Consider the following 23,130-nt stretch of genomic DNA (forward strand, 5'->3'; position numbering starts at 1 on the left):
TTTTTTGCATTTCATTGTCAAGCATTGAAAAAACTAAGTTTTAAAACTCTATATCGTCCATTGCAGAATCCAATTTTGAAGTTAGTTTTGTTAAAAGGGAAATAGTTTGAAGTTCAAAATCTTCCCATAATATTTCCTATAATGGTTTTGAAATCGCAAAGTAATCAAATGCTCCAGCAATAGTTTCTGTGCTGTATTTTTTTCCCTATTGTAGTGAAGCTCATGTCACGTATGAGCTGCAAAAGATGCATAATTTTCTGCCTTTTCTTAAGTTATTTAAAAAATTAATAGCTTCTTGTTATTTCGAGCAAGAATCAATTATGAAAATCCTATTTTGAGATAGAGATGCAATTTTATACTGCTAAACTCCACAAAAGTATCCCTCAAAAGTAAGATCATTCTTAATCTTAAGCAAAGATCTGACAATCGAAGAGTTTTCTTCAAAGTCTGTTGACTGAATGATTAGCGAATATTCACCTGCAAAATACCAAGTTACATCAACTACACCAAAATCAATTTCTTTATTTTGTAGCTTCTTGTGTAATGATTTAAAATATGAAATCTTACCAGCAGCTAAAAACATATCAAGTTCATCGGCTATAATATTCCGGTCAGATAAAAATGCTTTAAAAGATGTTTTTAATGTTGGTGGAAAAGTAGGTATCAAACTAGGCTTAACACATGTGAAAACTGATGGAGGATCGCGCAGCCTTTTATGGCCAATTTTGGTTGAATATCCAGCTGGAAAATGTCTTTCGCAAATAACAGTATTTGGGCTGTCAGGTAGGGTTATGATTTTTTTTAACTTTTGTCACAATTTTAATTGGCCATAGTTTTAAAACCTGAGAAATTGATAGTTAATATTAAAATTTTATAGTAATATTGAATCTAGTTAAAAAATGTGTTCACCCACCCACAATTAAGTTATGCTATAAAAATATTGTTGTTTTTATTACTATTATAGAAGTATTTGATTTTTAAATTCACTTTAAGGCATAAAACACACCTAAGTAAAACTTTTTTATGTGCTTGTGTAATATGTTGATCTGAACTGAAATATTGTACAAATACAAAAAATAATTAATACTAATGCGTTTTATGTTTTAATCATTTTATTTGTCTTTACACATTTCATTGTCTTTTTTAATTAATTTTATATTTATACAGTAAATTTTTCAAGAAAAATATTTTTATTAAAATAATATTAAAACATAGAAAATTACTAACATATATTATCCTTGCATTTTAGATTTTTCTAATATGTCAGATAAATATAGCAAAACCGTTGTTGATAAATATTCAAAAGTATGGACAAAAAATTTAGTTTCGTTTGAAAAAACGCATAACATCAAGAATTGGTCTACCCTTTATTGAAAAACCATTGGATTCATTTAATAGAATGCTTAAAAAACTTTTCTTATTGGACGTTACAACTACCTGGCATCAAATGAAAAAAGCAGAAAAGAAAAAGTAAAGTTAATTGCTGTCGAAATAAGTAAATTATGAAACAAACTCAACTTTCCAAGTATTTCTAAAAAAGCAGTTGGAAAAAAAATTGAAAGGGTCATAGAAAAACATGACAAGTATCTTAAAATGCCAGGCAAAAAGGAAGAATGCCCTGCTTTTGGAGATCTTTTAGATATCACCAATATTAAGGGCATATGGCTTATAGGAAGTCTATATGGTCTGGAAGATAAAAAATCTTATAACATACAATTATTAATTTCAGGAAAAGTTGGTCACAGTACTAACACACAAGTGTCATTAAATCCTTCAAAAGTCAGAGTTTGTAATGCAAAAGATACAACTTCTACGAGCAAAGCAAATAATTGTGCAGTTAGCAGTTCAACTGCATCACAAGAAAGTAGTTCAGATTTAGACTCACAAGACAATTATGAGCCAGTGGAATTACAAAAATCAAGAAAGAGAGTATATAATAGAACAAAGTTAGCATCTAATCTTGTGATAACTGAATCTTTAAGTACAAATAAATCAGCTAGAATATGTAAAAAGTTATTTAAAAAAGGTATTAAAATAGAAACTCCAAATCAGACAGAAATATGGAGATCAACTATAAGGCAAGGGGAAAGCATGAAGAAAATTGTTGCTAAAATGGTACATGAAGAACAATTCTGCCTACATTTTGATAGAAAGAAAATAAACAAGACTGAATACCAATTTGTGATACTTCAAAATGAGAAAAGGAAAATTAACTTAGGAATTGTTAAATGTGAAAGTGGAAAATCCAATGATTTTTATTGAAGCTTTTAAAAAATTGCTAAATGATTTCGATGCACGGAAATGTATTTTGATGACTATATGTGACACAACAGCAGTAAACATAGGAGAATTAAATGGTATAGTTGTAAAAATACAAAATGAAATGGAAACCAGAGGCTTTACTAAACCATTATATTTAGGATGTCAACATCATATACTGGATCTCCTTTTAAAACACGTTTTGATCATTTTGTAAATTGTAAATCAGCAAGTCCTGATTTTGATTATAAATTAGTAAGGGACTTAACTAGAAATGTTAAAAATCTTCAAAAAAATTATTCATATAAAGCTGAGCCTAATCATTACATAAACTTGGGATGTCGAGATGAGTTCAAACTCATTTATGAGTTATGTGAAGCTTTTAGTTACTTCAAGAACCATAAAAAATTACCAAAAATTAAGTGGCACAAGCTTCCTCCAATGCACAATGCTAGATGGAACTCTAGAGCATCATATGTTCTTCTCGCCTAATTTTTTATACCAACATGGAGGTGTGAACTTGATAGTGCAGCAACTTTTATTGCAATTTAATGGAAAAAACTTTAGTTTAGTAAAAAATTATCTGATGATAAATCATATGACTATATGCTTGATGCATTGACTGAAATTAAGTGTACAGCTGCTTTAAAGTGCATTATGAAACACTGGAGCAAAAAAGATAGTGTAGTTCATATTTAAAGAACAAACATCATTGCTGAACGAGGCCTTAAATTGATGGAAGATCTCCTTCAAAATTCAAAAAAATGGGAATATGCAAATGTGAAATTTATTGGATAGAGTGACCTGTAAAGCGTTAAAACTAACTTGCTTAAAATAATTACTTTTATTAATCCACTTCAATGAAAGGAAGTTTATAAATACTAAATATAATTTACAATTAGCTTTATTTATTTTTACGGCTGTTTATAAATGGGTTGGAAACAAGCTTTATGTGTCTTCATGTATTCTATGAAAAATCAAGTTATTATCAAGGGAGGGGGGGGGGATATTTTTGCAACAAGACTACCATTAAACCAGTTTTTTATCAATTATTTAAAATTTCTCAGGTATTAAAAGTATGGCCAAAACAGATTAAAAAATGTCATAACCCTACTGTCAGGTACATTATTTCGTGGAATGGCATTCATCCAACGATGATATACTTCTTTTTCAGAAGGAAGCCGAAAAACGTTTTCTTTATTTTGCTTATTGTTATTACTATTACAGTTGGTCACGCAACATTTTTTAGGCATTCTAGATAGATTTTAGATTCAAACAAGATAATATTTTACTTAATTTGAAAATTAACCAAGATGTCGCTAGTACTTACAAGATATGCATAGGAGTATTATATTAGCTCCGAGCCCCAAGCCCCGATTAACGCATTTACGAGGTACAGACGGCCACGTATTAAGCTCATTTACGCGACAATTTTCATTAAACTTGATAGACGATATTTAATATTCCCATAAGTTATAACACAAAAAATTTTTTGAGTAAACAAACATTAAAAATGGTAGTTCTCTTGGAGTAATTAATAAAATCACCCCAACCTAGAATAAAATACTATAAAGCTAAAACTTTGCACAAGTAAACATAAACATTAGATACTTAACCAAAAAAAAAAGCCCCATCAATTGGAGCATTGAAAGGTGTTCTTTTAGGCCTAATTAAAAAGGGGTAATAATTTTTATTGTCAAATTTTTTTTTTGTTTAAATATACTTTATATCGTTGAAAATATAATTTAATACTGATTCCTATTCGTATAAGAACTATGGGTTGAAAATTAAAAATTAATAAGATATGCTTGTTATTTTAACGCAACGTTTTACAGATTCAATGAATTTCACAGCCCAAGAATATTAAAAGATTTGATATTACATGCTATGTTAATCATGCATGTTTTGAAAGTTTATATTTTAATTAAACGACTTAGAAAATAATTTTAAATAATAGTTAAAAGTTATACGATGTTTTTTTAGGTATTGAATTAAATTTATATTTGGTACATTTATTAATCTCCTAGTCATAACATAGTTTAAGTTTACATGATCTTTAGTAGTCATAAACATAGCTTTAATTTACATTATGGTTTTATCTTTCTTCTGATAACGAGTTTTCCATATAGTTGGTAATCTCCATTTTTGCAGATGCAATCGGGTTGATTTATTTTTAGGTGCCAGAGTCACATGTCATTATTAAGTTGAAGGGATTAGAAACATTAATAAAGTTCTGCAAAAAAGGGAAACGGAAGATTTAACTGCGTACTTCAAATCTATGAAAAATCAGAAATCGGTAGGTAGAGTTCTAGTTCATCATAGCTGCCGAAGAACATTTGTAGATCATAGAATTCTGCACATAAAAAAACAATCTAAATTTTTAAAATCTTCGGTACCATCTTCTATACTTGGGAATTCTTTTGACTAGAAAAAAGATTTTTTCCATTGCGAAAAAAACAATAACAATAAAAAAAACCCTGTTATTAAAGTAACAACTTCAGCGATTTGTGAAAAACTTATTAATCTTTGTTTAAAAAGAAATGATGCGTAGGGAAAAGCTGTAATCGGACGTCTAGAAAGTTGCATCGATCTCGTCGCGGTAGATTCTGTCTATCATAACACATTTATGACACAGTTTAGACTGCATGTGCCATCTGAAAAAATAAAAGGAAGACTCCTTAGTCTATCTATGTCAGAATCTTTTAAAAAAGTTTGTAATTGGTTAGAAGAGGACGCAGATAGTGAGTTGTGCACATTGAAGGAGCTTCATGTGAAAATGTGCCAACATAACGGAAATGATAAAAACATATATTCAATCAAATGGCTTAAAAAGAAACTAAAAGATCATTATAATCTTATCTTATTTATAAAAAGAAGAAAAAGACAAAAACAGTTGGTGATCTAGTTAGAGCAAAGATTATTAAATTAGATATAAGGGAAATCTCTTATAATAAAGATGAATACATTACTACAGATAATATAGTTAATTGCAAAGATAATCCAAAAACATGGGTTCCAAGTAGTGTAATGACATTTCTTTAACTGCTAATTCCATCCAAGCTAAAACAAATAAATATTGGATAATGTATTGTGCAAGCTTCAAAGTCAAAATCAATAATATCTCCGATTCCGTTTGGAATCGGTGTTGAATTACAAAAATCTTTTAGTTCTAAGTGACTAGTTGATCATCATTCAAAATTTGGATTTTCTATTACATCGGATGAAACCCTTCGCTTCAAACAATCTGTCATTGAAGCAAATGACACCGTTAATCTACAAGAAAGGCTACTATCTGTTGTTCAGTGGGTTGCTGATAATGTAGACCACAATACTGTCACACTATGTGGAAAACGCAAATTTTACGGGATGAGTATCATATCGGTTTGCTCGGTATCTGGATGCCAAAAAAGTCCTATAAAACGTTTAAAACAAAAAAAGAAATCATCTGAATTAGTTACGGATCGTGGTTTTTCAAAAAAATAAAATAAATAAAATAAAACTACATTTTAAGGTTTTTAGTTCGCTTTTAAAAGTTTTTATTTCAAAGAATAATGAACTAAAATTTTTTGTCGTTAAAAAAATGCAAATCAGTGTCAGAATAATCATTAAAATATTTGCCGTTTTGATAGCGTTGAAGTTAGAGATTTCAAATTGTTTCAAATTTGATAACATTGAAGTAAGAGATTTCACATTGAAGTTAAAGATTTCAAAATCTATTGTTAAGTTAGTCTTTATTTAACGTAGTTTAAAATAGCGCTTCGCTCAAACTTCCCGTTTTTCTAAAATTTTATCAAATTTAATTACTAAAATATATCATCGTTGAGTAACCGTTTTACTTCTTCCAAAAGCTTCTTTCTTTTTAACATCGTTTCTTTTGCATAATCTTCGTTGATATAAATGACAGTCAAAATTATTTACTAAGCTTAACAGTTTATTTTTAAATTGATAATTCAAAAGCCTTAATGGAGCACAACCCCATTAAAAAGTGTATATCATTCAAAAAATTATTTTTTCAAAAATACACTTAACTTAAATTTATCGTAGAAACTGTTGGTGATATTTATTTCCTTCAAAGAGATACTAAAATTGGTCAAAATTTCATTTATTTATATATTTGCTATTTTAAATCCCCTAGCAACGCACATAGCAACCGTTTCAAAGTACTTTTTTGCACCTTTTATAGCACTATTTTAAACTTGATTTAGTTTTCGCAAATAGCTTTTGTTTGTACAATCGACATAATAGACATAAGTCTGAGAAATCACGAGGTTCTTCCAGTTGGCTTTCTGATTTTGCATACTGATTTACATTCTTGCCAAATATTGGTTTAAATATATATGTTTAATTATTAGTTTTATAACAACTTGTGGTACTTTATAAGATTTTCTTGTTGCTGCTTAGCTATATATATTTATTTATATAGTATATCTAACAAGTTTAAAAATATATAAACAAATTGAAGTGGAAAAACCTCGTAAATTTTGATCTAAACGACGAAAAAGTACGATGTTATAATACTTTTAGTTATAGATTAGTAACTGATCTTAACATACTTGTAAAATGTGTATTTATCTTTTGTATGGTACAAAGTAATTTTATGTTTACATTTTAATGGTTGTACACGCTTGCTGATGAAAGCACGCCGTGGCGTAGTGATAAGGCAAATATTGTCTTCTTTTAGCCCCTGACAGTTAGATTTTATTAATATGAAACGGCATTGTATTTTTTTTAATGACAAAATAAATAAACAAAAAAAAGTTCTTCGTGCACTGTCTCAAAATGTTCAGCGATATCATAGTTAGAAAGGAATAAGTTTGTATCATCTGCATACATAATGCTCGTTAGTTTTGAAACTTTATTAAAGTCATTTATATAAATTAAAAAAAGGTGAGGTCCAAGAATTGAACCTTGTGGGACTCGGCAGGTTATATTAAGAAAAGTGGCCTGACCATCATTGTTAAATAATACAAACTGTTTCGGTTAGATAGATAACTTTAAAACCATTTTAAAATTTTATTCCATATTATTTGAGTTCGTATCAAAAGTTTTTGATAGGTCAATAAAAATTTCGGGTGTATATTGTAATTTTATTTGGTTCAAAGCAATCTATAAATAGATTGCTTTGAACCAAAGCTATTTTTAAAATAGATCTGAAGGTTCTTTTAAACTTGTCAAAAATTAAATCAGAAGATAACTTATCTGAACAAATGCAATTATCCAGGTGTTCTAGATAGGGATTTTTTCAGACAGTGTTGCTCCTATATGAGTATAATATTTGTTAAATTCTTGAGCTATAGTTTTTTGTTCCTATAAACTTTTGTTATCGACTCTAACCATTTTTGGCAGAAAAGCAGAGCATGATTTTTTTTTCGCCAATAATTTTTTTTTATTATTTGCCACGTGCGCTTTGTGTGGCTTTTAAATGTATTGAATAATTGGGAGTAATAACTTTTCTTCAGGTTTTTGCAAATTTTTCAGATAGGCTTTTGTAGTTCTTATCAACTTTTTTGCTTAAAGCTGTGTTTGTTTTTGAAAAATTTATATATAATTTTTGTTTTATTCTGAATGATTTTTTAAAACCTTCCGTAAAGCAATGGTGTATTGATATTCTTAGTTGTTATTGTTTTTTCTATGATTGGCAAATTAACTTCATAAACAGAAATAGATGTTTTGAATAAACTTTCATAAATATTGTTTGCGTTATTATCAAAATTTATGTTTTTCCGATGCAGTTATAATAGTTGATTTTAAAATAATTTAATATTGTCTCATCATAAATGCGTTCTCTTATTACTTTTTTTGGTATTAATGTTCTTTCTGAGTTTGTTTTTTAAGTTTCAGTAATAAAGGAAAATGATCTGATAAATCAGTTTTTAAATCTTTGTGATACCAAGATACCTGAAAATCAAATCGAACTTCGGAATCTTGGTCCACACTTTGTACCTTCCTTGAGATCTATACCTTACATGGACATTATTACAACAACTGAATCGTCTTTCTTAAAACTCAAACATGATAATGAAGATGAAAAAGCGCAAGCCTTAAGGAAAAATGTACTGAGAGAACTTAAAATGGGCAAAAAAACTAATCATAATCTAACAAGAGATCTAAGAAACTATTTAAAGAAATTAATAAAGACATGAAAATTGATATTTATCCATTTGATAAAGGAATAGGATTTGTGAGAATAGAACATGATTAACAGAGAATAGAACATGATTTGTGAGAAAAGAACATGATAGAACAATTGAAAAAATTAGAAAACAGATTGGCCCAACAAAAATTATTAGTATTGATACCACTCGAAATTATGAAATTAAAATAAAGTCTTTCCTTTCGAAGCTTAACAAAAAGCTTTTCTAAAAAAAGTTTTTCTAAAGATGAGTATGAAAGCATATATCCTAGTGATCCTGTTCTACCATGTTTGTATGGGTTAATTAAAGCTCATAAACAAGACAAATCTTATCCGATGAGAGTCGTTGTATCAACTATTGACACACCTCGTGATGGAATTTTGAATTACTTGGATAGAAGAATACAACCGGTCTTAAATGAAAAACCTATAAGGTTAAAAAATTCACAAGACTTTATTAATAAAACTAAGTCGCGGTTCATTGACAAAGGTATAATACAGGTATCCTTTGATATTGTGAACTTATACCCATCAATACCATTAAAAGAAGCAACTTTAGCACTTTTGGATCAATTAAATAAAAGTGTTTCTTACAAAAACTCAACTAAGCTTACTTTAACTGAAACAAAACAGCTAATTGAACTTTGTTTGTTTCGTTATTATTTCTTGTGGAACGGTGAGATTCATGAGTTAGAGAATTCAGGCCCGATTGGATTGTTTTTTATAGTTTTTTTGGCTGAATCTTTTTTACAATACCATGATAAAAAGGCAATAAAAATGGCAATGACAATGATTCCTTCCAATGATATTAATTTCTTTCATAGATATGTAGATGATAGCCACGCTAGGTTTTTTAACTTGAATCAAGTGGAACAGTTCCAAACAATCCTTAACAAACAACATCCTTCTTTAAAGTATATTATTGAAGTTGAAAACAAAAATAAGATACTTAACTTTTTGGATATAACTGTTATTATTAATACACAAGGAAAATATGAGCTCAAGGTTTACAGGAAAGATGCTATAACCAATATTCAAATAAAACCTCATTCTAACCACATTTTAAAAACAATATTTAACAGATATATATACAGAGCATACTCAATATGCAGCGAAAACCATTTGGAAGTTGAGATAAATATTTTAATTCAAGTGTAAACTGAAAATCGGTACGATAAAAAAATGCTTAAATATATTTCTTATCACGTTTAAAAAAAACGTTTAGCAAATAAAATGAAATTCTATTAAACTCTAATAACCTTCCTACAATTTCTTTACCATGGAATCTTTAATATCTCCCAGATTTAGAAGAATATTCAGAAAAGCTGGTTAAAAACTGTTTTTAAGTCAAATGTTAAACTAAAAACTCTATTAACGTCTAGAAATAAATCAAAATTACCATGCAACAGCCAACATGGAACCTATTTAATTAAATGCAAATGCTCCGAATCAAAATGTCGGTGAATCAAAACTTCAAATAAGAACAAGAGTTCAAGTTAAAAAACTTGTTCTTTGAACAAGAGTTCAAAGAACAAGTTTTTTACTGAAGACAAGTTAAACCAGTCTGCATTAGCTTTGCATAAAGTAAATTGTGATGAGGATATTGAATGGGATAGGGCAGAAACACTTAAAGCTGAGGGTAAAAAATTTGAAAGTAAAGTCCGTGAAGCCTTGGAAATACAAAAACATCAATTCACAGTGCGACAAAATCAAATTTTTTGTGCCAAAATTATTTTCATTCATTTTCATTTTTTTTTAAATAGCTATATTTATATATAAAATACATAAATAAAGTAATAAACATGTAGTTATATAATATTGAAAAAAATATTTAAAAAGGTTATTTTTATAAAAAAAAAATTTTTAATGTACAAGACAACTTTTATCAGTGTAAACATTAAAAATATTACTTTTCAATGCTTGCATTTGTCATAAAATAACTATTTTAGATTTATATTTACAGAACTTATATATTATGACAGTAATAAAAGATTTTTTAGGTATTCTTTGTGTACAAAACATCATTTTTACATTCAGTATTTCAGTATTTCTGACCATTAACTGATGATCAATATTTTGTTTTAACTTTTTTTATTGCAAAAAGTTGCAAAATATTTATGATGCATGGTTATATACATACATTTAGCATGAGATTTACATAGTCAAATATTTGGAGGATATTGGAGGATGGTTTATTTGATACCTAATAGCATAGGTTTGTAGCAAAAAATATATCGAAAACTGTCTGTTTTCGATGCATAAAAACTTATGATTACACTTACGTTAAATAATTTTTAAAAGTCTGAGCGAGAAAACCATTGTTAATTAAAATAATATATTTTAAAATGAAAGTCAATAAAGTTAATTTAAAACAATAGTAGCGTAAGAAAGTTGATGAACAAAAAATGCAAAACAGCGTTTTGGAACACACGTCATATTAATGTGTAAATAACCGCATAAAATAACGCTTAAATTAATATTGTTTTTTTAACTAGATATTTCCCCTAATCAACATGACTTCACCATTATGACAAATTTTCCCCATGCAATACCGATTTTTAGGTAATTTGGCACACTCTGTCCCACTGTGCAATGTTCTCCAATGTGCAGTGGTATGAGTTTGGATAATGGACAATATCTTAAAACAAATTTTTCGAAAAAATCAAGTCGAAAAATTTCTTAAAAGTAAAAGTATGAAAGTAATAGAAGCCATTATGAAGGTGAGGTCAAAATTTAAAAGAATTTTTTGTTGTTATTTAACAGTCACAGTTTTTTGAAATTATATTATATTATATTCTGATGATGCCGCTGCCTACCCAGAGGGCACAGGACGTAAAAAAGACGTCTTTTAAACGTCTTTTAAACGTTTTGGACGTCTTTTGAACGTTCAAAAGACGTCTTATTTATGTCCTGTGCCCACTGGGTATATTCCGGCGAATATTTCAAATAAATTAAATAATTAAGTTTTGAGAGAATTCGTATTATCTGATGTTTTGAATTAGTTTATATATATGTATATATATGTATATATATATATATATGTATATATATATATATATATACATCTATATATATATATATATATATATATATATATATATATATATATATATATATAAATATATATATATATATATATATATATATATATATATATATATATATATATATATATATATATATATATATATATATATATATATATATATATATATATATATATATATATAAATATATATATATATATATTGCGAGTCAGGCTATGAGATAGTCAACACCTCGTTGCAAGTCAGGCTATTTGTCAGTCGTTATAGCAGCACTCCCTTGCGAGTCAGGCTAAAACATGGTCGATGTGGCAGCACTTTGTTGGGAGTCAGGCTATAAGATAGTCGATGTAGCAACACTCCGTGCATGATTTACAGTAAAAAAAAAAATTAAAACATTTTATTAAAAAAATTAAAAATAAAAACATTGTTTAAATTATTAAAAACATACAGAATGTTTTTAAAATCATTCTGGTCAATTAAATTTGCATTTTTGCGGTTTTTTTAAAAAACGAATTATTTGTAAATAAATTAATGGTTTTAAGTTTCTGACAACACGCAAATGTTGGACGAAAGTCAAAAATGATTAAAAGTGACGTATATGTTGGCAAAAGAATCTTTTATTACCTTAACGTACTTCCAAAGCTAACAACCTATAGAACTATATATATATATATATATATATATATATATATATATATATATATATATATATATATATATATATATATATATATATATATGTATATATATATGTGTTTATATATACAACATATATATATATATAAATATATATATATATATACATATACATGTATATATATATATATATATATATATGTATATATATATATATATGTATATATGTATATATTTTGATTTTATATTTATATGTATATACTTTATATATATAAATATATATATATATATATATATATATATAAATATATATATATATATATATATATATATATATATATATATATATTTATATATATATATATATATATATTTATATATATATATATATATATATATATTTATATATATATATATATATATATATATATTTATATATATATATATATATATATATATATATATATATATATATATATATATATATATATATATATATATATATGTATATATATATATGTGTTTATATATATAACATATATATATATAAATATATATATATATATATACATAAATATATATATATATATATATATTTATATATATATATATATATATACATATATATATATATATATATATATATATATATATATATATATATATATATGTATATATATATATATATATATATATATATATATATATATATATATATATATATATATATATATATATATATATATATATTGCGAGTCAGGCTATAAGATAGTCGATGTAGCAACACCCCGTTGCAAGTCAGGCTATTTGTCATTCGTTATAGCAGCACTCCCTTGCGAGTCAGGCAAAAACATGGTCGATGTGGCAGCACTTTGTTGGGAGTCAGGCTATAAGATAGTCGATGTAGTAACACTCCTTGCATGATTTACAGTAAAAAAAAAAAAATTAAAACATTTTATTAAAAAAATTAAAAATAAAAACATTCTTTAAATTATCAAAAACATTCAGAATGTTTTTAAAATCATTCTGGTCGAATAAATTTGCGTTTTTGCGGTTTTTTTAAAAAACGAATAATTTGTAAATAAATTTATGGTTTTAACTTTCTGACAACACGCAAATGTTGGACGAAAGTCAAAAGTGATTAAAAGTGACGTATATGTTGGCAAAATAATCTTTTATTACCTTAACGTACTTCCAAAGCTAACAACTTATAGAACTATATGTATGTATATATATATATATATTTATGTATATATATATATATATATATATATATATATATATATATATATATATATATATATATATATATATATTCATTTTTTTGATGAATTTAGATATTAAAATTTATATTAAAACTTTAATAAAAGAAAATCTCTTTCTATTATCTTCAGAAGGTATAATATCACAAAATCTGGAAAATCAAGGAAATTCTATAAAATTTCAATGCATGATGGAAAAATATGAGGAAAAAGATCAGTTTAGTAAAAAATCAGGTAATATCACACAATTTTTTATTCATTACTGTTTTATACATGTTTTAAAATTTTTAGCATTAATAATTTTTCCGATCCTAATTACTGATTTTTTTGATTTAGTTTTAATTTCATTATAAACTAAAATTTTAGATTTTAGTTTATAATAAATTTATAACATTTCATTATAAACTAAAATTTAAAATTTTAGTGACTTATAATATAAAGTGAAATATAATATAAAGATGTTAATAATAAATTAATATAATTTGTTTTTGAAAAGAATTGTTAATTCAAGTTGCAACTACCTAAATTGTTTATAACACAAAAGAGTTCAAATAATACACTAATTAAGTTATAAATTAATTGAGTTATGTATTACGAGAAGATATTTCCGTATTGCATTTAATAAATTTTACTAAGTTAAAAATTTTAACCTAAATTAAAAAATTCCAAAGTTTTGTACAAAAACATCAACATTTGAAAGAATTGAGTTTTTTTTTCTGACGCAATAAACAAATTGTTTAATGCGTCAGAGAAAAGACGGTCAATTAGTGCACTGGTAGCATGTGAACATGTAATGATTGTTTTGTTGAAATACAAAACAATATTGGAAACACATGTTAATTTTAATGCTAAAAGTGTTAAAAAGTTTGCTTATACGCTTACATTTTTATATAATCACTGGGTTTATTTTAAGTCTAAACTTACATTTTTGTTACCATCGTTTTCGAAATCATCAACTTTATTGCCAAATGATAACTTCATTTTTATTAATTCGATTGTCACTTTTTTAACTGGAATTATTTCGCAAACATTTTTTGTCAGATGAAAGTCGATTATTTAAGAATTAAAAATCCTTCCCACACTTTAACTTTTTTTTTTTCTCATACTTTTCAAAGAATTGATATTTTTTATCATTTGGATCCCAAAAAATTGGACTATAATAATAACGAGTTATTATCTAATTCAAATGAATCTTTATATGTTTGTGAAGATTCTAGCCAATGCTACTTTAATAGCGCAATTGATGTTGCATAAGTATCGCTAAAAAGTCAAACGCTCCCTTGATTAAAGCTTGCTTATGCATTTACCGTTACTTTTAAGTTAACAATTTTATTTTATCTAGCAAATTTTTTTCTCATATCTTTGAATTGTTGTTTCAAATTAAAGATGTTTTTTGCGTAGCATTGTTTTTTCTTCTATTAGAAACGTGGAGTACTAACTAATTTTCACATTTTGAATCAAATGAAGCACGTTATTTCTTTCGATACCTTGTCGCATTTGACTTTTCTGTAATAAGTCATTAAGCTAAGTAGAATGATTAAAAGATTTAACAATTTTTCTGCACTTGGTTGATGTTTTTGAAATGAAAAACAATTTAGAGGAACTAAAGTTTTCACCTCCAAATTTATGACATTTATTTCTACCTATTGCAAAACATGCCCCATGCATATAAGTTGAATGTTTAAAAAAACTTTTAAAGAATTTAGACAGTTGGGTACGTCACTGGCATTGTCGGATACTACCAGAGCCGTTCCGAACGGGGAGTATCCCTTCCCCCTCGTCCAAGGAACTTAAATTTGCATTTGAGTTGGCACATTAAGCATTTAAGTTTGCAATTTTTGAAGTATAGTTGGCAAAAGTCAAATATTAGGAAGCTTTTTTATTTTAATTTTTGGTGTCCCTAGTTGGCAAAAAAAAAATCGTAATAAGTGTTTTACTATCCAATTTACATGAAAATTGGTTCAGATGATTTAAACTTGTTAGTTATATTTTATGTTCGGTTTGTTTCTATTTAGTCTTATAGTTTTTGATTTTTTTGTTTTGCTTTTGTTTTTAGTTGTGTTTTCCCCATCAATGGTGGAACCATCAAATCTTTTTATAGATATCTTAAATCTTTTAGCGTCGTTAATTGCTGAAAACTATTCCTTAAACCCACAAATACATATTAATAAAATTTTGGATTTTGCGTTGAAAGTAACTCCTACAGATTGTGATCGAAGTAATTCAATAAAAGATGCTACGTCGAAAGTAATAAAGTTAATAAATTATGAAACCAATGATTTTAAAAAGGTAATGTTATCTATTGATGAATTGAAAAATATAATAAACAAACAATTAAAAACTTTAAAAAAAAATGTGAATACTGAATATAACAGAAACAAAATAACAAAAGAAGAAGAAATAGAAGAATGTAAGTTAGTTTTGATGTTTTTTCCAAGTTATAATGATGAAAACAAATATTTTTTTGAAAAATTGGCTGATCTGGTGGGAGTAGATCGTAAAAGTATCGATCTATGGCTTGCTGAAGCAGAAGGCGATGTACGAAAAGTAGTGAAATTACTTTTTAACGATGCTCACCTTGATAATGAACCGCTGATGAACAAGGATCATCTTGAAGATATTAAGAGAATATTAGGTATAGAAATTTTCAAGTCTCAGTATGAGTATTTTAAAGGTAAAGATAATGGTGAGCGAGTCAAATTTATAAATACATTAGCCTTACAAGATTCTGCAACTGCTAGATGTAAAGTTTCTCAAGTCTATGTAGCTTCGATGTTGTTGAGATTTGCTGTTTTTGAAAAGAATATGGAAATGGTAAAAGTACTACTTGAATTAAAGGCTGATCCTAGGATCAGAAATTTAAAATTAGGCCCAACTTCGATCACTTACGCTTTATTAACGCCAGATTTTATAGAAGAATTTTTAAAAGAAGTTGTTAAGGATAAATATAAATTAATAGAGCGCAAAGCCGAGTGTGATTTTGCACTGTTCAAGAGTATTGGTTTTTTTGATGAATATGAAAGTAATGACAACCTAATGCAGATGCTGCGCAAACTTTACGATTTTGAGGATGATGATGATGACTAAAATAATTTTTATTTCTTATTTGTCTTCCGATATTTAATATTTCGATATAGTAAACCTGTTAAGTATGAGTAATTTTGGAAATTATATCTTTATGAAAACGTTTATAAAAATATTGTTTTATGCATTAAAAAAGAAATTATTTTATCAAAAAACTTAAAAACATGTGTATGTATTTTTAGTTTCATCGTTAAACATAATTTATCAACCTTTTCAAAAGATAGATTTAGATCATTAGTTGTCTAAAGTTTCCTGATTCACGGGTCTCCAAATGAATATCGAATTTTTATTTCTTATTTGTCTTCCGATATTTAATATTTCGATATAGTAAACCTGTTAAGTATGAGTAATTTTGGAAATTATATCTTTATGAAAACGTTTATAAAAATATTGTTTTATGCATTAAAAAAGAAATTATTTTATCAAAAAACTTAAAAACATGTGTATGTATTTTTAGTTTCATCGTTAAACATAATTTATCAACCTTTTCAAAAGATAGATTTAGATCATTAGTTGTCTAAAGTTTCCTGATTCACGGGTCTCCAAATGAATATCGAATTTTTATTTCTTATTTGTCTTACGATATTTAATATTTCGATATAGTAAACTTGTTAAGTTTGATTAATTTTGGAAATTATATCTTTATGGAAACGTTTATAAAAATATTGTTTTATGCATTAAAAGATAAATTATTTTATCAAAAAACTTAAAAATATGTATATGTATTTTTTGTTTCATTATTAAACATAATTTATCAACCTTTTCAAAAGTTTGCTTTAGATTATTAGTTTCCTGATACTCTCGAGTCCTTATTACAAAAAGAGGAGGAGGGAGCAGGGGGGGGGGGGAGAAGGGGGGAAGCGAGGGAAAAGAGGAAGGGACGTTTACTAATTTTCGGAAAACTTTCCGACCCTCCCCTATCTCCTTTAATTCTCCTCTTGTGTAAACAGGCTTTAAAAATCGCCAACCTTGGGTTTTATTTTATTTCTCACCAAAGTATGTCAGCATATTAAATCCTATTAAAATTATGATAAAACAGTTGTTAGAAAATGCGGATTTTACCGCAAACCACGCTTGAATTGAAAAATTTTGTGCGTTTTTTGTAAAAAGATATCATATTAGATTTATAAACTGAAGTTTTTAATTTAAAATACTTAAACTTTAAAGTAAAAAATTTCTTAAACACCCACCCCCATCCTCTTTTTTTTATTAACCCGCCGCCCCCTCGTTCATTAGATTTGGACTATAATTCCCCCTCCCCTATCTCCTTTAATTCTCCCCTTCCCCTCTTCCCTTACCCCGCTTCTATTAAGGACTTGAGAGTACTGAGCAAGTTTGTTCTACAAACGTAGAACGTTCTATTAAATAGGGTTTCCTTTCGGTTTTACCTATTAACAGAAAACCGCGGTTTTTTGTCAAAATCGGTATAAATGAAAACCGTCGGATTTAAAAACGGTTTCGGCGTTATGCTTTTTATAATGTCTTTTGAATTTTTATTGACTATAGAGAGGTATAAAAGATCAAGTTTGTAAGTAGTCAAATTTTTATTTCATTATTTAGATTGTAATTTGCATTTTTTTGAACATTATTCAATTATTCCAATAAGAATGTTCGAATATTGAACAAAACATGCAAATATATACGAATGCAATATAATATGAATACTCATATAGGATGAACTATTCTTTAATTAATTAAAAAACATTAAAGATTATTCTTTCATAAAAAAACATACGGATATTTTTAGTTTATATTTTGGTTCAACAAATTATCAACTTATAAAATGTGTAATAAAAATGATTCATGGTAATGTTTCTACCAATTATTTAATTTTTTGAAAACAAATTTATCTTCAAGATAAACCATGTCATCAGTTAGTATATTTGCTGCCTGGATATTGTAACATAATCCGGCGGATCCGCAACTACTTTGAGGAATCATTTTTTGCGTTATGGAATTACTATCAATGGTCCTTTAACTAGAGAATCAGGCAGCAGCTCAAATTCTACACCGGAAAAAAAAAGCGAAACCACGGACAGATATTTACAAGAAAACGAGCCTTTAAGAAAATGTTTCTGACCTAGCTCAGGGCCAACAACGACGGGGCGCACCTGCATCCTCCCCAATCCCTTCACTCTTTTTATAACAGAGCTTTTTTTTGAAAAAAATTCAAGATAGAGAGAACTTATTTTCTAGAAATTGACGATAGTGCCCCTACACTTCGAAATCCATGTCGTTGGCCCTGTAGTTACAGATGCACTCTAAAAACAATCCGTTAGAAAAAGCAACGGATTGCTTTTTTCCGTTAAATTAACGAAGTAATTCGTAACCAAAAATCACAACATTAACGGAGTAAAATAAACTATTAACGGATTCTTCGAAATTTCGTTAATTCAACGTTGAAAAACAACTGATGTTTTTGTTAAAAAGGGTTTCTATAAGAAATTATGAAGTGCATTCTCTGTAGATTATTTTTTTAAGTCTTGTTTGTTTGATTTATATTTGTCAATATATTTGTCAAGTTCTTTATTTATAAATGATAAATTTTTAAAAGGCGATCTTCTTAAACCATATTTAAGTTGTAGATAAAGGTTTGTTGCAGTAAGTTTAATTTGCCATTTTTTAAATAGCTTCACATTTCGACTAAATGTGAAGCTATTTTAAAAAAGCACAATTTTAATTGTGTTTATCCATTCAGGCACGAGGTATCAAATTTAAATATTTACTTGCATTTATTTTAATGGGTATATTTGTTTAAACTAGTTGCAGCTAAGTTTACATATAATTTAATTATATGCTTTTATAATTTTAAGCACATGACATGCAAAATCACACTGTAAGTTTGATCAGTTGTAAAATGTTTACTTGCATTTTTTTCTATGGGTATTTATTTAGGCTAGTTACAGCAAAGATTATGTATAGATTGTTATAATTTGTATATTTAAGTTTGTATATGCTTTTATAATTTGCTATTTTAGATACGTGTCATGCTCTATCACACAGTAAGTTTAAATTAGTTGTAAAACTATTTTTTTTTTCTTGCAATTTTTTTATGTTAGTTACAAATAAGTTTATATATTGCTTGTTTATATTTGTATAGAACTTGCTACTTACTACTAGACATGTGGTATTCAGGCATGAGGTATCAAGTTTAAATTCTAATATTAATACTTTTTACGTGATTATTATTATTAAATAAGATTTAGTTTAATAGATTGAAATGTAGAACTAATAAAATAACATAATTTTTATTTGCAATTTAGAAATAAAAAGTTAGCAACAAATGTTTCTTACAGGGTTATTAGTAAAAATTTACCTTTTTTTTTTTGTGTTATGGTATATCATTTATATTCAATATTTTCTTTATTGTATTTTAAGGTTTGTTTATCTTTAAATAACCGACAACAGGTGGCTAAAATTTAAATGTGCACACACATCAATTTACAACAGTATTAAAAATTAAAATCTAGAATAGTAACAATTGTATACATGTCTGTGTTTTATATATAAATGTTTTTTGACCTTGAAAATAATAACTGTATTATTAAAATATATATTAAGAAACTTTTTATAATTTCATTTAAATTTTTTAATTTTTGTTGTAATAGAAAGTTTCTATATTGAATTATATTATTATAAATATTTAATTAGTTTTCAATTAAAAAGTTAAAACATTTTTAAAGCTTGCTAAAACATCTCTCCCGATCAAGTTAGTTAGTATAAGTAGTACTGCTCGTATCAGATGTTGAATATCATAATAAAATAATCTATATACTAAAAATAAGGACTATTTTGTAATGAAATCTCAATTTTATCTGGCCTAATTCCTTTCTAATTCTAATGAAAGGCCCTTCATTAGAATTAGAAAGGAATTAAGCCAAATAAAATTGAGATTTTATTACAAAATAAAGAATTTACTACGTCATTGTATTGAATAATTTATTATTCCCTAGGGAATAATAAATTATTCAATACAATGACGTAGTAAATTCTTTATTTTACCAAAACAGCAAAAGCCGCCCAGCGTAATCATTCCTTTATTTTAACGAATTGTTTGTTGCACGAACGGAATAAAAGCGTAATTTCAACGGATTTATATCGACGAACTTCAATCCGTTGAAATTTTAATCCGTTGACATAATGGAAAACCCGTTGGTGCAATAGCGACAGATGAAGTTCGTTGTATATAACGGATTTTTTCTTAGAGTGTGGTGTTTCGATTAATACAATAACTAATGAACTAATGACATATATATTTGCTAATCGAATCAACAAATAAGGAAATCATTTTCCTAAAAGTTTAACACTTGTGGTGAAATATAATTTATCAAGATTTTTCTAATAAAAATGAAGTGATGAAACATGAACTTATCAAAAAAACTCAATTGGGGCAAAAATTTAACTTAATGCATAATAAATACACACCTTTGAGACACAGAAGGTAAATTGATGTCAGTCTGCATGAAAACGAATGTAAGAAACCTATAAAACTGGCCTCTTTTGGATTTATGGTTACTACCCAGCTGAACTTTTAATACAAAATATTATAGATCATTTGAATTCATTTGGTGTCTTTATGGAAAGAGATGTTGTAGGTTCTACTCAGATGATGTAGCAATTAAAAAGTAGCTCACGCAATTAACAGACATTGTTGATCTTTTTTTTTTTTAATCATGCAATTCATCTTTTTTTTTAATCATGCAATTCATCATGCGACACATTTTGCAAGTAAAAATAAAGACACAAACGTGTAATTTCCCAAGGAAACGAACAGTAATTCTGAAGAGAATGAACATGGAGTTTATGATGATAGTTTTAGTTTTGAAACAGCGAGATTAATGTTGAATCAATGAGATTAATGTTGGCTACCTTAATACTTTGATGAATGAACAAAAAGTAGTGAAACTCATAAATAAGCAGCTGCTTCAGCTAGATGATTCCCTTAAAATAAAGTTGCTTAAATTATTGATATTATTTATCAATTGCATTTAAATTTTATTTGACATTTATTCTTTTTTTTTTTTGTTAAAATTTTTGAAAAAAAAAAAATAATAAGGACTAATTAGACATTTAGGCAGCCATTTAAAAAACTTTTTGAACGTGATTATACAAGTTATACATATGCTATTGACTTCAAATTTTCAAGATATGTTAGTAGTACCATTAACTAGGGTTTCTACCACTTTTGTGTAAAAATGATAAATAATTTAATAGATAATCAATTATTTAAAAAAAATCCTAAAATGGGCATTTTTTAATTTTTTTAAAACAATTGATTATCTTTTAAAGTATTTAAAAAAAACATTTTTTTCAAATGAAATTGTAAATTGCATCATTATTATTTTGTGTCTGCCCATGCAAACATTTAGATAATATTTAGATAAAAAATTCATCTCTGCTCAAGTCTTGAAAGATGGGTTTAAAAATTTTCTTTACTGCTAATGGGAAATTTGTTTTACCTGTTAGACTGCCTCATGCACCAGGTATTTATGTGTCGAGGACAAAGTTTATGTCGTTCTTTTTATTCAAGAATATCTGAGTAATGGATTAGTATTACCTAAATGCTCTTTTTCATTTCATAAATGCTGTTAAGATTTTGCTTTATGGCAGTACGATAACAGTTCTGCAATTTATTTACAGGTTTATCAGTTATTCGTCCTTCACCCATTATTTTCCTCCAATTAGACAGTATACTTAATTTAATTAATTGGCGTAAGTTTAAAAGTCGTGTTTCCATACATTTTTGAACACGACCAACGCATTCTTTTTACTAGTAACATTAGGTCCATATGGTTGAGATTTGTTAACATCATTGTACGAAGATGTGTCTCTATTTCCTATGTAAGATGTATACCTTACCCTATGTAAGTTTATACTTCTCCAAAGATTGCCAAAACATTTCAATAGCACCCACAAATTCCATTTATTCTGAGAATTTTACATGGTTAATGAGACAAATGTGATTATTTTGCCAGTTTATATAATCAGGTCTATTCTTTCTTTTATTCCAATATTCACAACCTTTGCTTTTTTAGTAAAACAAAAGGCCAACACATTTTTGATTATTTGTTGATATCAAAGTTACCATACCATCTCTGGATGCGTGACCTCTTTTTTGCCATGTACAATTAACAGAAACATGGCAATCAACAAAACTTGTATTATCACTGTTGACATCAAAACAATATCCCTTGTTTCTTTTATAGCATTTGACATGGAACTATTAGCTGCTTTGGTATAGGCACTGTAACGTAATTTTATTTTACAATTGGTTTTTTGGTTGGTAATGTTGCAGAATAGCGGCGTAAAACTTATTTTTTTGGTTGTTGCGTTTTGTGTTGTTGACATGCATAAAGTGGAGACTTTTAATACAAACAAATGGAATGTATTAGGTTCAGTACATACAACGCCTATCTTGTAGCCTGCTGCTACAAGGGAGTGCTGCTGCTTTGACTAGCTTATGATTTTACGCCGCTTTTCTGCAACATTATCGTTTTCGTTTTTGAAAATAACTTCTTTGCACTTGTACAATTTGTAACTAGTGATGAAGGTAAACTATTTTTTTGTTTATCTACGCATGTGTGCTGATTTCTCTTTTTTTTAATTTGTATTTACGTTTTCTAATTGTACTGCGGGTGGAGTTTATCCTAAAGTTGTTTTGAGCACTGGTACGAAAATTAAGCAAACAAGATGCTTTAAGACTCAAGTT

At 27.0% G+C, this 23,130-nt stretch overlaps 1 protein-coding gene and 1 long non-coding RNA gene across 3 annotated transcripts; both read left to right on the plus strand.

Annotated features, from left to right (window-relative positions):
* Positions 1-13,157: 13,157 nt before the first annotated feature.
* Positions 13,158-16,584, plus strand: LOC136080074 (uncharacterized). Of its 2 annotated transcripts, XM_065796688.1 has the most exons (3): positions 13,158-13,297; positions 13,470-13,571; positions 15,394-16,584. In XM_065796688.1, the coding sequence occupies exons 2-3, from the start codon at positions 13,526-13,528 to the stop codon at positions 16,422-16,424; spliced, it is 1,077 nt and encodes a 358-aa protein (XP_065652760.1). In that variant the 5' UTR covers positions 13,158-13,297; positions 13,470-13,525; the 3' UTR covers positions 16,425-16,584. The 2 variants fall into 2 exon arrangements, with proteins under 2 accessions (XP_065652760.1, XP_065652759.1); XM_065796687.1 differs by lacking the exon at positions 13,158-13,297 and having other exon boundaries at positions 13,410-13,571.
* Positions 16,585-19,311: 2,727 nt separating this feature from the next.
* LOC136080075 (uncharacterized) lies at positions 19,312-19,867 on the plus strand. Its single transcript, XR_010638431.1, has 3 exons — positions 19,312-19,423; positions 19,522-19,563; positions 19,800-19,867. It is a non-coding gene; the product is annotated as an uncharacterized LOC136080075 (long non-coding RNA).
* Positions 19,868-23,130: the final 3,263 nt, after the last annotated feature.

This window comes from Hydra vulgaris, chromosome 05 (assembly GCF_038396675.1).
Source record: "Hydra vulgaris chromosome 05, alternate assembly HydraT2T_AEP".
Taxonomy (NCBI): Eukaryota; Metazoa; Cnidaria; class Hydrozoa; order Anthoathecata; family Hydridae; genus Hydra; species Hydra vulgaris.